General features: G+C 36.1%; 1 protein-coding gene across 1 annotated transcript in view; it reads right to left on the bottom strand.

Annotated features, from left to right (window-relative positions):
* Positions 1–334: 334 nt before the first annotated feature.
* TRAPPC12 (trafficking protein particle complex subunit 12) overlaps positions 335–17,716 on the bottom strand; it is a 172,173-nt gene continuing 154,791 nt past the window's right edge. The window contains exons 9-11 of the mRNA XM_044663615.1: positions 2,785–2,885; positions 1,770–1,857; positions 335–709 (exon numbers count right to left, since the gene is read on the bottom strand). Of these exons, the coding sequence (XP_044519550.1) occupies positions 467–709; positions 1,770–1,857; positions 2,785–2,885 (432 nt within the window). The 3' untranslated portion in view covers positions 335–466. The remainder of the gene's footprint in view (positions 710–1,769; positions 1,858–2,784; positions 2,886–17,716) is intronic.

Raw genomic sequence — 17,716 nt, 5'->3', positions numbered from 1 at the left:
CCTTTCATTATTCATAAATTCCCTTGAATTCTTGGGTATATACTGAGTTTAGTTTGAATTATATTTTTCAACTTCTCTCTAAGGATATTCCGAAATAAATAAATGAAGCAGGTTAGTTTCAGTGAGTAAACAAAAGGCCTCCAACTGCATAACTTGAATTGTCTCTAGCTATGAATAACAGTCTAATAGTATGTTTACCTCCTTTTTCTCCAAAAAATAGTGGCAGGGCTGCAGGGAGAAAGCTGGCTGAAACTCAATAAACTGTCAGGCTGGGAGAGCTTGGGTGGTTGCTCCAGACCCTCTTTAGACACCTTGGCAACTCTCCCAAATTATAATAATACAAGAGATTTTTATTTAATCAGTTACAGTAACATTTATATATTAGCTTTAATATATACAGTTTTTTGGGGGGGGGGGGTTAAAAACCATTAGCCTTTCAGGAAAGGAACTGGCAAAATTAAATGATCTATCCTAACTTGAGACACTGAGTGTTAAAGCTGTCACCCTCTTTGACAGCTACAGCCTCAAGCAGAGACTGCTTCTTCTGCATACTGCGGGATGACTCCAGTTCATACATAGTTGTCAAATTGAAAAGAACACTCTCATGTAGGTAGTGTTTAGGGTCCTGCTGAACCATCCCTTCCAGCTGCCGGAGGGAATCCTTCAATTTCCCCAGATAAAGCAGACAAACAGCAGCATTGTTATTAGCCTAGAGAAATAGAACACAGACCACAGAATCAGACCAGATCAACTAAATAATTGGAAAGATATCTTTTGTAATTAATTCAGAAACCCATTTCCTTCTCTCCTATAGCCAAGTCCTCTCCTGAACCCCAAGTGTTTTGTACTAGGATTTGTTTCCAACTTTGTACTTGTGTGGCCAACACTGTGATCAGTGGCTACTGAGGGCTTAAAAGTTCATCAATGGAAAAGAAATCTCACACTAGCTAGATAAAATAAGTTGGCTGATGCATGTGGAATTAAACATGAGTCAGAAGGAAGGGGATTTTAAAGGTCACCTAATTCAGCCTCTTCGACAGAAAGTGAAAAAAAGCTAAGGCCCAGAGAAAGGAAATGACTAGCTCCAGGGCTTATAGCTACTTAGTAGCAGAGCTGGGATTTGAGAGATCACCAGATGTGGAGACAAGAACCAGCAGACATTCAGGTCCAGCCAGTTCTAGATACCACTAAACAGGGTGATCTGAGTAATCATGGGTCAATGGAAAGAGGGCTAGAGGCTGAGTCAGAAGCCCTGAATTCAAAGGCTATTTCTGCCACTTCCACTACCCAGGGTGCTTGGGGTGTGGCTCTTCACATCTCTGGAACTCAGTTTTCTTATCTATAAAACAAAGGGACTCTCCCCGACAGTCTCTAGGGGTCCATCTGGTGGGCCCTGGCTTCTAGGACCTCTAAGGCTCTACTCGAAGGTCTTTAGGGTTCTACTAGACAGTCTTTCATGTTCCTTTCAGCTCTAAGTCTCATTCTATGAATCTGCAGAATGCACAAAGTCCAAAGACTATTCCACACCCTTCTCTAATGTACTTCTCTTATGATACTATACATCACAGCTACCTTAGGAAGGAAAAAGTGCTTGAGGACAGGCACAGTCTCCCTTAACTCTTGATTTTTTTCCCTTTACTCCCCTCCTCCCCACCAACTTCAGTGCTCAGCATTATGTTCTACATAAGTATTTGCTACATAAAAGTTTGTTGTACTGTAATGTGTCTTGGGTTCTAGGGTTCCTGAAAATACTTCTCTAAGTAATTTACCACCGCATTTGTTGGTTCAATCCTCAGAATTTCTGTGAAGAATTTGTGAGCCTCTGCAAAGTTATTCTGTCCAAGATGAAGGAATGCTCTGTAATATAAGTGACACAAAAAGCAATTAACTTGGAGAACTTAAGATGATAATATATCAAACAGAATTGATGGAGTGATGCTGTCTGTCCCGTTCCCCCCACCCATAACTTTAAAGATATGAGCATTTCTGACATTTGCTCTTCAAAGTGTAATTTTGAGCAGTCTGGGTGTTAATGCTTTCCAGACGGAGGTAGTGACATTTTAGTTGATTGAACCATTTTATACATTCTGGCTAGCAAAATAAAGTGAGTCTAACTTTCATTAATTTACACATAGGAACTCAACCTAAAATTACTTTCTGCTACAAAAACTAATACCTGCCTGGTCTATATTTCCAATTCCTATATGTTCTCTATATACCACAGATGACAACATATCTTAACAAAAGTATATGCACACAAAAATGCACATTATTTGATCCCTCAATAATAGAACACCAAAATACATGAAACAAAATGGTGTGTCAGCCAACTCAAACATTTATGCAAATTCAATTAAACTGGAATAATATAAGCGATGGTATGAAGCACCAAAGGAACAAGGACCCTTAAAATCAGTTTTCATGACTAAAGGAACATATTTCAATTCAGGCTAGTGTAGCTATAATAATAATAAATATAGTGATAATACTAATATTAATAATGATCACTAACATTTATATAATATTATATGCAAGGCATTATACTAAGCACTTTACAAGTATTAATGATTTGATTCCCACAACAACCCTTGGAGGTAGGTGCTATCAGTCCTTGTAATCTGAGTTTGTCTTGCATCTAGTCTCAGCCATGACACACATAGGTAGGAAAAAAAGTGAGAATGAGATAGAAGCTCTCTAAAGGGTTTTATTGTTCTTTAAGTACAATGTAAAACTTTTTTTAGGAGTTCTAAGAATGTGGCTTATATATAGGTTTTAAGTATATACCTGTTCATTAAAATCATTATTTTATTCTGAAGTTCATCCAGTTTCTGTGATACTCTCTCAACATCTTGAAAATACTTTTCAGCCATTTTTATGTCTCCAATCTGATTTGAAAAAAATTAAATAGTTCAGTTAACATACCAAATGAAGCATTCAAACTACAGCAAACTACTTTAAAAGTGAATTAAATTACAATGAGAAATCACTGGAACATCAAGTGGGAGGAAACAGAATTCTTAAGATCTTACCAATCATTTACCAATCATTATTCTTTGTAAAGAAACTAAAGCTATTAGCTCATATAATAACAACAATGGCTTGCACTTATTAGAGGAATATATTGTTTGTAAAATCCTTTATGTAGATATTTTACTAGATGGGTATTATTAAAATTAGTATAACAAAACTCTAAATAGTTCATAGATAGATAGGCCTTTTTCCCCCCTTTGAAATAGAAAGCTGCAAATAATTTGAAATAAAAAGATAAAGAAATATGTGATATAACATTGCAAGATTAATGATTTTTATTGGTCATTCTGAGACTAGCTGAAATGTTCATCTTCAAATATTAGAATCAATGTATCACTTAAGTTCCTTAATGTATAAATGTTATTGAAGTTAGTGTTTGGCCAACGCAAGAGCTCTATATTATATTTACACATCTCAAAGACATCCACCATCTCCTACTGGTTAATGCAAAGTACTTCCTGACTATGTATGTCATGGAAAGGAGGATCTGAAGTTAATTCAGGAAAACTCTTACTAAAATATAGACCTTCCAAAGCAGCAGAGTAATGTAAAACAAGGCTCTTTCATGTTCCAAGGGACACCTTATAGAAACAATGAAGAGGCCTTGACTGTACATGAAGAAAATTTGGTTCTAGTTTTGGCTTTAAGTGTGTCTGTATGATACTGAGCAAATCATTAAACTTCTCTAAACTTCTCTTTCCTTTCTAAAATGATGAGGTTGCACTAGATAATTTCTAAGGTCTCTTTCTAGCTCTATCAGAGTCTATATTCTATACAATTTATTCCTCTGGACTTTTTTTTTTTTTTAATATAGTACCCTCAGTATAATGAAACTTGATTGCATGCTGTTTGCATTTTGATTAGAAGAAAACTGAGGTGAGCCATAAATGAGTTGACAGTTCTTTTGTCCTGTCATCAAGAAACAATTATCCCTCAATTCTACTCATCCATTCCCATATCTCATTAAGCGTTCCAACCTCCTAAACAAAAACTGACCTAAATTCTTGAAACTAACCATTTAAACAAAACAACACACAGAAAGATACAAGACAGTGAGAAAAGGAGCAAGATGGGGTTGGTGTTGGAACAGTTCAATTCAATGAATGCTAACTAAGAACACACTATGTGAAAGGCACTGTCTAGTGCAAAAAGGTTGCCAACCTTTTTGGCCGTGAGAGCCATTAACGCCTACGGAAGGAGGAGGATGGAGGTGGAAGGCGATGGAATATGGGGCAGGGGCTGAAGGGCCCCCTGGGGCACATCCTGGGGCTCTGCCTGGACTCCCTGGTTGGGAGGTGGAGCCAGATATGCCTTGAGAGCCATACGTTGCCGGCCCCTGGTCTAGTGGTTAGATATATATATACTAAGATGAGAAATGATACTATTTTGACTAAAAGAAAGTTTGAAAAAAATCTGGAAGGGAGGGATAAATGGATATAACATGCACACGAATGAATATGATACAAAATAGAATACGACAGATATATAGGAGAGAGGAAAAATGCTAGTGAAAACCTGAGAATAAACTTTCCTTCTTTTTGCGTTTGGAGAACTCTTCCTTGTTAATACACTAAAAACACGGGCCATCCTTATTTTCTGTGACGATGAAATTTGGAAAAATAAATATCTGAAATAATAGTTTATTATAATGGGATTTTGAAAACTTGCAACAAGATAATTTAGCTGAGACAGTAAATTTTTACAACTAGCTAATTTTTGATACAAGATACTAGTAAAACGTTAAGTCCTACTCTTTCTTACCTGCTGATATTTCCTATGATTGGAATGAAGATCTGCTTCCTTATAATCAACATTACTAATACACAAATAAATGATAGAAATCATCTTTAAGTGACAGAATCAACTCTTTGGAAGCATTGATTTTCAGGGAGAAAAATAAAAATGTTTTAAAAAGCTGAAAGTGCATCTGACTAGTTGGAGGAGAAGAGGGAAGCAGATTGTTTGAGTGCTGGCACCCATGTGTGCCTGACTGCTAATGCTCATATGTGCATTTCTCCTCTTCGAGAGAGCCTGAATATTTATCCCTACTCATAATTTTCATGCAGATTCATAGTTATGAGTACAGTATTACAAAGAACACTAATGAACAATAGCTAGTGTCCACAGGGTAACATAAACATGTAAACAATAAGAAGTCACATTTATATGTTGTAATGATTTTGTAAAGCTTCCACCCCTTTTATAATAATCCCTTCATTTTTCCTGCTAGTATTCTTAAGGCTTTTGTGCTGAATTCCCTCCAAAGAATTTCATCTCAGTATAGCAGACTCTCTTATAAATGGCTACTTCAAGAAAGTAATATTATGTAATTTAAAAAAAGAATTCTATAATATCTAACATTACTAGTTTCTTTTTCCATGTTTTCCTTTTTGAAACCCTAATGACCAGATTTCCTTTATTCTGAAAGAGGCAGACCACATCTGGAGCACTGTGTTTGGTTCCAGACACAATAATATAGGAAAGACACTGATTATCTAGAGGACATTCAGATGAGGGCCACCAGACCAGTGAAAGGCCTTGAGTCCATCTCAAGTAAAAACTGTTTACAAGATCTGGGATGTTTAGTCTAAAGAGAGAAGACTAAGTGGGACATGACAGATGTCTTCAAGTATCCGAAGGACAGTCATGTGGAAGAGGACTTAGATTTATTTTGTCTGTTTCTATAGGGTAGAGCCAAAAGCAATGGGTGAAAGCTGCTAAGAGTCAAATTTCCTGATATCCAAAAAACCTCACTAATCAGCAGTATTTTTAAATACAACAGGTTGTCCCAGAAGGTAGCCAGTTCCTCCTCATTGAGGGATTTAAGCAGAGGCTATATGAACATTTGATATCTATATCTATATCTATGTATTTTTATAAACCCTTACCTTCCGTCTTGGAGTCAATACTGTGTATTGGCTCCAAGGCAGAAGAGTGGTAAGGGTAGGCAATGGGGGTTTAAGTGACTTGCCCAGGGTCACACAGCTGGGAAGTGTCTGAGGTCAGATTTGAACCTAGGACCTCCCGTCTCTAGGCCTGGCTCTCAATCCACTGAGCTACCCAGCTGCCCACCCCCCCCCCCCCCATTTGCTATATATTTTATAGTGGGATGGGGATTCCTTTTGGGCAAGGATTTAGTCTAGATGCTGCGGGCCCTGTTAACTCTAAAATTTTAAAATTCTGTAATTTTCTTTTGATACTTCTTCCTTTTTTCTCCCCAGAAATAAAAGCTAGCATGTGCTCTCTCTCTCTCTCTCTCTCTCTCTCTCTCTCTCTCTCTCTCTCTCTCTCTCTCTTCCTTCCTTTTTTTTAAACCCTTACTTCTGTCTTAGAATCAATACTAATACTAAGTATTGGTTCCAAGGCAGAAGGATGGTAAGATTAGGCAATGAGGGTTAAGTGACTTGCCCAGGGTCACACAGGAAATGTCTGCCACATTTGAACCCAGGACTTCCCATCTCCAGGCCTGCCTCTCTATCCATAGAGCCACCTAGCTGTTCACCATAGTTGTTTTTTAATGTTTAATCCTCAGCTTCTGAGTCTTTTTTCTCTCTCTTAAGTTATCTGTAATAAGCACTCTTCCTGGCACATAGGAGGTACTTAATGATCATTGATTATCTTTGTTCATGATTTTAGTTATGTGAACTGCTGCCATATTTCTATCTTCATTGCTAATTTCTGTCTTAAGAGATTCAGGTCTGTATTTTCAGCTATCTACTGAACATTTTCCCTTAATCTCTCAAACTCAAAACATTCAAAACTGAAGTCATCTTTCTCCCTACTAAACCCCAGCAATTTCTCCTTCCTCTTAGGAGGTTGAAACAGAAAAGAATTATGGGAAATCAGTCATTTAAACTCAAAGTTTGAAATTCGTTTTTGACTATTATTTTTCTCTGAATCACTATATTCAATGACTGAGTTACACCCACCCCAATTCTTCTTTTATATTGTCATTCAAATCCATTCATTACTTTCTATTTCAACTGCAATCACCAATCCTTATAACTTCACATCTGACCATACACATTGTAATAGTTTTTATTTAACTGGTTTTTGTTGCTTTCTACCTCTTCTTCTAATCAGTTTTCCTTACCACTGCCAAATCATTCTCCTTAAAACACTTCTTTAATCATGTCATCATGCTCTAATCAAAACCTTCAATGATTTCCTACTGCTTAAAATCCAAAGTCTTTTAGAGCTTTTGCATGGCTACAATATTGTTTTATTCTCTATTTTGTACTTTACTTCTGATTTACTCCCATAGAAACCATCTGTGTTAGCCAGTGTTTTATAGCCAATCTAATGAAACATATCTCATTCATTTCTGCCACTACACCCCCTACTTACCACCTCTTTTCCTTCTCTGACAATTCATACCTACTTTTCAAGGATTAGCTCAAGAAACTTTTTTCAGAAAGCTCTCTCTGCCCACTATAGACCAGAGTATTCTTTTTCTTTTTTGAATTCCCATGGCACAATATTTATACTACTGATTTGGCAATGAGCTAGGTAATCAATTAATATTTTGATAAGCACTTATTAAGTATCTGTTACATATTAGGTGCTGGGGATACAAGGATGAAACTGATATTGCTTCTGCCCTTAATGAGCTAACCTTCTATAAGAGGACACAACACATACAATATGTATTATTTTATACCATTAGACACTGTTTATATATGTATCACTGAGTGAAATGTGAGTTCCTTAAGAATCTAACTGTAGCTGTAACTGTAGACATTAGAAATGTTTAATTTCTTTGTACATTCTACCTATACCTAGCACATATACTGTATAATTAAATATTATTGGAGTTGATTATTGAGAATTAATGTCACATAAAAACTATAAATCAACTTTCAGGTGTCACAGAATTGGAAGTGCCTTAATAAATCTAGTACCATCTCATCTAATGGGAGGATCATGTCAACAAATTCTGTGATGATCATTTGGCACCTTGCTTGCATACTTCCACTGATGGAAGTTACCTCATCACCTCAAAGGCTACATTACTGGACAGTTATAATTGTAAGAAGGTTTTTTTCTTATATCTCTGCCTCTGCCTAACTATCATCTGTCAGTCTTATCCTCTGGAGCAACATAAAAAAAATCCATGTCCCTTTGCATATGACAGCCCTTCAAATATCTGAAGAAAAATATCGCGTCTTTTCTTCTGTAGGCTAAACTTCTTCATTCTTCATGACAACAATTAAAGGCTCCTCACAATCCTAGATGCCTTATGCATGCTGTCAATGCTCTATTTAAAACATGGTGCCTGAAACTCAGTAATATTTCGGATGTGGCCTGAGTAGTTTACAGAAATAGAAACAGCACCTTACTTTCTGAGAGTACTTAATGGATGTCAAAATGCTTTCACATATATTATTATGTGATCATTACAATAACTAGTTGATCTGGAAAGGGAAAGGATTTTGTATTTGAGGAAAGAGGTTAAGTAAGGTCTAGAAGTGTAAAAGTCTTGTGACTTGCCCAAGGTCACACAGCTACCAAATGCCTGTATCATGATTAATATTGTCTTCTGATGCCTAACTGTACACTTTCCATTATAGCACAATCTGAACCTTTTGCTTCTTTTAATGCAAATTCAGAGAGCATAGCTTTTTAGTAGTCACACTACATGACTGACTCATATTAAGTATGTTGTCACCTAAAATTTTACAAGATTTGACATTAGCTGACAGTAATAGACTCTGGTATTTAGTTCAATATTTTGTTTCTAGCCATTAGTGGTTAAGATGTATTTTACATGTGAAAAAGATTTTTTATAATTTTCAATTTACAATTTCAGAAGCTTTTATTTGATTAACTTAATATGAGGCAGGGTGGTGTAGCAGATAGACAGGTACAGTCAAAACCAGAAAGACCTGAGTTTAAGTCCTGCCTAACTTAAGTGACCTCTGCAGGAGTCATTTAATCTCTCAATTCTCTAGACAACAGAGTCAAACTCTCAAATGAAAGACAAGCTCAAATGAAGTATGTTGCCTTTAATTTCCCTTTTTAATTTCTCAGATTAAAATGTAAGTGGAAAATATATTTTAAAATAAACATTAAAAACATAATAACTAATCTTAATTTGTGGCTTTCTAAGTCAATATGCCTGCAAGGGTCTGTTTCTATGTGAGTATGGCCCCACATCTCTCAACACCTCTAAAATTGTAAGTTATAGAGAAAGTATCAACTTGAATTTGTAGGAGTTTCCTCACCTGAGAATTCTCTATCCTTAACTATAGTAGATTGGTGGTTCAATCGTTTAAAAAAAAAAAACCTTTGCGGGAAGGGTGGGGTACAGCTGGGTGGCTCAGTTGATTGAGAGCCAGGTCTAGAGATCCTTGGTTCAAATCTGGCCTCAGACACTTCCCAGCTGTGTGACCTCGGGCAATCACTTAATCCCTATTATCTAGCCCTTACCACTCTTATGCCTTGGAACCAATACCCAATACTGATTCTAAGATGGAAGGTAAGGGTTTAAAAAAAAACAAAAAACAAAATAAAAAAACTTGGCAGTGGCCAAATGAATGATGACTTCTACCCTAACTACAAAGGAGAGGGAGATGGAATGCTGTGTTAGGAGATTGAAATTAAGCTATTTTGGCTAGAACATAGAATACATAGTGTATTATGATAAGGTATAATGTGTATTCCCCAGAAAGAGAACTGGAAGTGAGAATGTGTGAAAGTCAGACATTGATTAATAATTAAGAATTATAGTAACTTAGGGAAATTAATTATAAATTATAACAAGATTTCACTGAATAGTCCTCAGCATAAGAATTTATAAGAATTGAACTTCCCTATTTTTCTGGGCTACAACCTAGAATAGAATCTAGCCCCAGATGGGAGGAGAAATGTGACTCCCTAGTTGTCATAAGATGTTCTTACCTGGTCATAAGTTAGAAATTATTTAACATCAGATTTTCCAGAGAATGTTGATTAATTTTTTATCTTCCCTATTGTCATGGAGCTAGGATATCTCCGAGGATGGTCTTAAACTCAGGTCCTTCTGACTCTAGGCCTGACACTCAACCTACTGTGCCATCTACCTGCCTCTCTCCCTGCTCCTTTCATCCCTACTTCTCATTATTGGAGTTATCTTTGATTATTTTAAATTTAATTTAATAAACATTTAGTGCCTACCACATGCAGAGGAGGTACAATGCCTATGCCTCTCATACCGAATCAATACACTTGCCTTGAACTGCTTCATGTATTTCTTTTTATTTCCTTTGTTAGAGATAGTTCACTTTCCCTCATTCTTGTTATACTAACTTCAGATTTCAGAGATTTGTGGAGCTTTATGTTTTAATTGGTGTCGGATACTCTCTTCTTTGAATCAAACAGTAATCCCTCTACAGTTTAGGAGAAAGCTGAAATTTCTTATGGCTGAAAAATAATCTCCACATACGATAACAGGATGAGGAGCAAATGCAACTAGACTGGTCCTTGGATGCCTGACATGCTCCATCACTAGACCCACTTGGGAAAGCTTTTCAATTTATTAGGGCCTCCCTAGAGCTTGTGTTCTGCTGGTAGTACCCCTGAGGACCCAGTACTACCTTTGGGTGCCCCATAGTAGGGTATTAAAATGAGACTTTATTGGACTATCATCTTTGTCATTTAACAAGTTTCTTTTTTAATTCCTGCTATGCTGGTCTAATTTTTTTTTTTAATCCCAAAGGATCCTTAACCTGTTTCTCTACTCTCTTTCTTTGGAAGAATATTTCCCTCTTTACCCCCCAAAACTGTTTTCTGCCAGGAATTATTATTATTATTATTATTATTATTTTTGAGTGAGAGATATTTGCTTCAGTTGACCATTAGCCTTTCCTTCCTAGGACATGAATGGATAACTGCTTGATATAACTAAATCACCTTTAAGTCCTGAATATGCCCCTGTCTTCTGTGATTTCTCTTTATCTATTTTATAAGTTTGAAACATTACAGACTAAAAAGATTACAAAAGGGCTTCATATGAGTCAGGGAAAAATAAATTTAAAAAAGAAAGGAGAATGCTTCTCATATATTTAAGTATCACATTACTTCTAAAGTTCTTTTAATTCAGTAGATTAGGTAGAAAATTCCCCAGAGATACTAATGCCTCAAAATGAATTTATAGAAATAGGTTTCATTTCAAAAAGCTGAAATTTCTTCTCCTGGTCTGATTTTTCTCCTCCCTTTTCCCCATCTACTTATAGCTCTTATATACAGAATTTAAAGTAGTTTTAAAGGAAGCTATGCATGTTGAAGAGAGAGGCAACAAACTGAATACAATGAAGACTTGTCATTTGATTTTCAAGTAAACGATGTTGGTTTTATCAGTATGTTGATATGTGGTTATAAAATATTGTGGATATAAGATATGTGAAGGGTAGGCTAAGGTGCATGACTGACCCTCTACATTCAGGTATCAATAGTTAAAAATGATGCTAACAATCTTTAATGAATTTCAAGAAAGTTTTTTTAAAACTGTAAACAGCATATATTAATAAAGTGGAGTCAAACAGAAAACTAAGGATATTCCACGCACTTTTTTTAGGTCACTTAATATTTCAGTAATATTTTCAGAGTGGAATTCATTATAGGTTTTGATACACAGAGTAGGATCAGGAGCTGTACTCTGAACCTAACTGTGTGTTATTATCTAGAAGCTTAAAGTCAACATATCGACTTCATCTTCATTTGCCTAGATATATCCTAGCATTATCATAGAGCTATTATAGAGTATTTAAGATTTCACAGACTTCTGCACATTTTTCTTTAGTAAAATCATTTGTTCTATTTTCATTCCTTTGGAATTAAATGGAAAATTTCATTTCCTTTTTTGATTAGTGTTTGCTTCTCAGCTTTCTCAGTGGAATTACAATGCCTGAACTCAAGCATTATTCAAGATAGGTCTTTTGTTTCTTTCTCCTGCTTCTTACTTGTTTTCACATGCATGGAGAAATGGAACATAAAAGAGGGTGACAACTAAATGTATTTTTTTTTTTGACCAATATAGGGTGACTAAAATTTTTTAAATGGTTTAGCTCTGCTTTGGTTCTTGACAATGAACAGCCTTAACACAGGGGAAAGTGGGCTGGCTAGGACTAGTTGATTTAAAGATTTACAGCTGTGTCGTTCTACAGGCATACCTCAGTTTATTGTGCCTTGCTTTAGTGCAGGGGTCAGCAACCTTTTTGGCCGTGAGAGCCATAAACGCTACATTTTTTAAAATGTAATTTCGTGAGAGCCATACAGTGCTCACAGTGTGTGCTCCTGTAACAACGCCTGAAAAAAAAAATTGACTTTATGGCTCCTGCAGAAAGAGCCAACCTGGCCCTCAAAAGAGCCAGATATGACTCGAGAGCCACATGTTGCCGACCCCTGCTTTAGTGTGTGTGATAATGTATTCTTTTACAAGTTGAAAGTTTGTGGCAGTCCTGTATTAAGCAAGCCATTTTCCCAATAGTATGTTCTCATGGCATATCTTTGTGTCACATTTTGGTAATTCTTGCGATATTTCAACCTTTTTCATTGTTATTATATTTGTTGTGATGATTTGTGATCAGTAATCTTTGAGGTTATCATTCCACCTGTTTTGGGGTGCCATGACTCACATCCATATAAGATGGTGAACTTAAATGAAACATGTTCTGTGTATTCTGAGTTTTCTATCTTTCTCCCTCTCCTTGGGCCTCCCTATTCCCTGAAACACAATTAATACTGAAATGAGGCTAATTAATAACCCTACAATGGCTTTTTTAAGTGTTCAGTGAAAGGAAGAGTCAATCCATGTTGCAAACTTCATTGTCTTGTTTTAAGAAACTGACACAGCTATCCCAGCCTTCAGCAACTACCATCCTGAGCAGTCATCAACGGTAAGACAACCCACACCAGCAAAAAAATTGTGATTTACTGAAGGCTCAAATGATGATTAGCATCTCTTAGCAGTAAGGTCTTTTTTTAACTAAAGTATATACATTATTTTTTTAGACATAATACTATTACACACTTATAGACTATAGTATACTATAAATATAACTTTTATATGCACTAGGAAACCAAAAAATTAGTGTGGCTCACATTAATGTGATATTGGCTTTATTGCTAAACTGAACAGAAACTGATTATTTCTGAGGCATGCCTGTCCTTCATATTGGAAGGAGAAAACAAGGGCACAGGACTAGATCAGGGGAGTACGGCCGGGCATGGCACTATAAATTGTTCTTAAGTAGCATTTAATGAGCATCCACATAGGTGGCAAATATACCACTAGGATCCCAGTCCTTGAGGAATTTACCTCTTCTGCTGGAAGATTTGACAAAGGAGACACCCTCTTATTTCAGGAATTCAATGGTCCAGAGACTCTGAAGTCTTCTCTGTTTTCTCCTCTTTACAAGCAGATCTAGAAAATCCTCACTCTTTCCAATATGAACATAGAATTACAGGTGTTATATAGAACTAGAAGGAATCTAAGAGTAAAATTTAAGCAAACTTTATCACTCTTGCAGCTAAGAAAACAGAGATCTCAGGAGGCAGACTTGTCTAGTGAAACATGGAGAGGCTTGCTGGCAGATGGAGAACCAGAACCTAGGCCTGATGTTAGCATTATGGCTTATGTATACTAATAAGCTATATTATAAATATATATAATACATACTATATTAAAATATACTAACACCACGACATATTATGCTAATATATTATTATATTAAATAACATCATGCTAATTTACCTGCCATTTCTATTTCTGAAAAATTTTCATCAAGACACATGTCCTCTATCAAGATCTATGTTCTCATAAGACAACTAAAATAGATGTAGAAACACTAAATCCCTAACCTTTGTGTTCTTTATTACACTGAGCATATTGCCTTTCCTTTTCAACTTGACAGTATCCTGGTCTATTGGTCAAAAATTCAAATTAGAACCTGACTAAATCAGGGTTTAATTTGCTACACAGTACATCACTGGGGCTTAGAAATTATAAAATCATTAAAAAAAAAGGACTTGAATTCTTAAGTACACACATGATACTAGTGAGAGTACCAATCAACAAGAGATGCCTCATTACCCACCCAATTCCAATACCTTCATCTATCTGCCTTCTCCACCACCCAACCAGGCCCCACTTAGCATGGATGAGCTACTGTGGCCAAAAAGTTATCATCTCATGACCATGCTTATGAAAATGGGTTTCTGGCAACTCAGATAACAGACACAGATCACCACTGGCTTATATACTTGAAACTTTCTGGGTTGGTAAGACCTACTTGGAGCTCATGGTTCATTTGCACAGAATGGTCACTTTTATGCCAATATCAGGGAGAGGAGAAAGTAATCAGTTTTAGCACTAATACTATATTATAAATTACCAATATTCTTGTACATTTACATGAATATATTTTTTAAAAGTTTGATTAAAACTTAAAAGAAATGTATTAAATTCATGGTTTGACTTAAAAAGGAATTTGGCTTTAAGTGCTGAAACATTATTAATAAACTAATTAGGATTATAACCTTGTTTGCAAAACATTACAAAGGAGAGTATGGAAGACTACTAAATATATTGCTTCAAACAAAAAGCAATGGAGGAGAAAATGAGACTAGTGAAACATGGCAGTTAAAAGTTATCTAAGTTAGATTATTCCAAGAACATTCATAGATAAATTCAGAGGACAACAAATAGAAACAAAAATGGAACATATGAGCCAGCATTACTATTATACTCTATTTTCATCATTATTGACAGAAGAACTACCATATTTGGAATGTAAAACTACAGTGTTCAACCAGCTATAGAAGAAGTAGAAATTGTGTGTAAGAAGAAATAAAGAAGCAGAGTTTGATCTGAGTAAACACACACACACATACACGTGTGCACGCAAAATCCATGCAGGAGGTGATGCAATCTTAAAGGCAATCAGCATACAGCAAAGAGAAGTTTCTTAAAGCATGGAAAAGATCAAAAACTGTATTAACACTAGAAAAAGAAGTTCATAGCAATAGCTATTAACCTACATACCTACTTTTTCATCTATATAAAACATTTATGATAGAAAAGGTCTGTGTCATTCAGAGTATCCTTGAAAGAACTCTAACAAAGAATGAGGCAGGCTTCTGTAGATTATTTTCCACAGCAGATGACCATCTTCAGTTATGTAACTGCTTGAAAAGTATAGAGAATATATGACCCCACTATCTTTTTGCTTGCTGATCACAAAAAAAATGAAAGAAGTTTTTGTTTTGATAGAAGATGTAAAAGCTCTCTTCCCCTACAAAAGTCCTGATAAATGCTCTCACTGAGATAACTGGTTAATGAGCCTTTCTGACTATATAAGTTATAAAGAAGATGCTGACTTGCATTGGTAAAAGGAGCTTCCTCAATGCAAGTTCCATATACCAGTAGAATCACTTGTCCAAAACAATAACAAAAATGAGTACCTTATTTAATAGCAAGTGAGCCACAAACTAAGAAAATGTGATCACTTAAGTTATTTTTAAGTGTCACAGTGAATATCATATGTAGTCCAATTGGAAGGGAGATTCCCTATAAAAGGTTATAGAAAGGTTGTTCTGATGTTCCTGTTTGGGGAAAACACTGTGCAACTTACATAAAGCCATTGAGAATCACTGTTTATATTTTTCCCAATCAGTGTATTATTACTTTTGAACAAAACAAAGTGATTCACTGACCCTTTTTTGGGGAAGGGGAAGGAGCTCCCCTAATCCAGCAGTGTGATGGTAAATATTTGTGTTTTAAAAAATGTTTCTACTGGGGGCAGCTGGGTGGCTCAGTGGATGGGGAGTCAGGTATAGTGATGGGAGGTCCTAGGTTCAAATGTGACCTCAGGTACTTCCTAGCTGTGTGACCCCAGGCAAGTCATTTAACTTTACCATTCTTCTGCCTTAGAACCAATATACAGTATTGATTTTAAGATAGAAGGTAAGGGTTTAAAAAAATGTTTCTACAGAAAAAAAGATACTTAAGTTTCATCATTATTATTACTTTCTTAAGTTCAGACAGTCAATAAAACAATAATCTAAGTCTTTGTTTGTAGTTTGCTAACTTCTAACATGTGAATGCTAACTCTGGAAACTTACCAATTTCCAGTTTAGGCTAGCTTCAGAGTATCCTTGAATCTATTGCTATTCTCTCTTGTTCTTTCACATTTCCTTCAGAATAGGAAATGCACCTAAACATGACAGATATGACAGTATACTAGACCTGGATGGGACCTTGGAGACCCCTCTATCTTGTCCAGCTCCCTCATTTTATAGGTGAGGTCCCAAGAGGTGAAGAGATTTACCCTAAGGTCATACAGTTAAGTGGCAGCCAGAAAATACTGGTGGGTTCTTTCCCATAGCCCCTCCATACTTTTCATTCAAGTCTTTTTTCTTTCTCGAAAAAAAGCATGATGATTTTACAGTCAGGAAAAAAGCATGATGATTTCCATTTTTCTTTTTATATAATTAATAATAATGACTAGCATTTCTATTATGCTTTAAGGTTTGCAAAATACTTTACAAATATTTCATTTTATTCTCACAATCACCCTGAGAGTTAGGTACTATTATTATTATCATTTTATAGATGAGGAAACAAAGGTAGACAGGTAAACTCTGAGGTACCACCTCACACCTAGCAGATTGGCTAAAATGATAGAAGGGGAGAGTAATGAATGTTGGAGGGGATGTGGCAAAATTGGGACTTTAATGCATTGCTGGTGGAGTTGTGAACTGATCCAACCATTCTGGATGGCAATTTGGAACTATGCCCAAAGAGCACTAAAAGACTATCTGCCTTTTGATCCAGCCATACCATTTGCTGGGTTTGTACCCCAAAGAGATCATAGATAAAAAGACTTGTACAAAAATATTTATAGCTGTGCTTTTTGTGGTGGCAAAAAATTGGAAAATGAGGGTATGTCCTTCCATTGGGGAATGGCTAAACAAATTGTGTTATATGCTGGTGATGGAACACTCAAAGGAATAATAAAGTGGAGGAATTCCATGTGAACTGGAAAGACCTCCAGGAGCTGATGCAGAGTGAAAGGAGCAGAGCCAGAAGAACATTGTACACAGAGACTGATACACTGTGGTAAAATCGAATATAAGGATCCAGGACAATCCAGAGGGATTTATGGAAAAGAACGCTACCCACATTCAGAGGAAGAACTACAGAAGAGGAAACACAGAAGAAAAGCAACTGCTTGAACACATGGGTTGAGGAGGACATGATTGGGGATGTAAACTCGAAACTACCACACCAATGCAACTATCAACAATGTGTAAATAAGTCTTGATCAATGACACATGTTAAAACCAGTGGAAATGCGCATCAGCCATGGGGGGGAAGCAGAGGGGTGAAGGGGAAAGTAAGAACATGAATCATGTAACCATGGAAAATTTTTCTAAAAAATAAAATTAAAAAATAAAAAAAGGAAGAGAGACACTTGGTGAAGGGGCAATAAAGGGGCATTTTTTAAAGTCAAGAAGAGAGATGATAACTAAGACTTTAAGTTGGAGAAAAGGTGTCAACCTATACTCGTGTAAGAGGAGCAGCAAGGAGGAGGTCAGAGTCAATTGATCATATAGTATGGGAGGAAAGGGGAGGAAGTAAGATATATGAAAACTGGAAAGGGAAGAGGAGGACAAGTTATAAAGAATTTTGAATGCCTAAAAGAGA

This window comes from Gracilinanus agilis, chromosome 2, assembly GCF_016433145.1.
Source record: "Gracilinanus agilis isolate LMUSP501 chromosome 2, AgileGrace, whole genome shotgun sequence".
NCBI classification, from domain to species: Eukaryota; Metazoa; Chordata; class Mammalia; order Didelphimorphia; family Didelphidae; genus Gracilinanus; species Gracilinanus agilis.
This window is presented reverse-complemented; position numbering and strand designations above follow the sequence as displayed.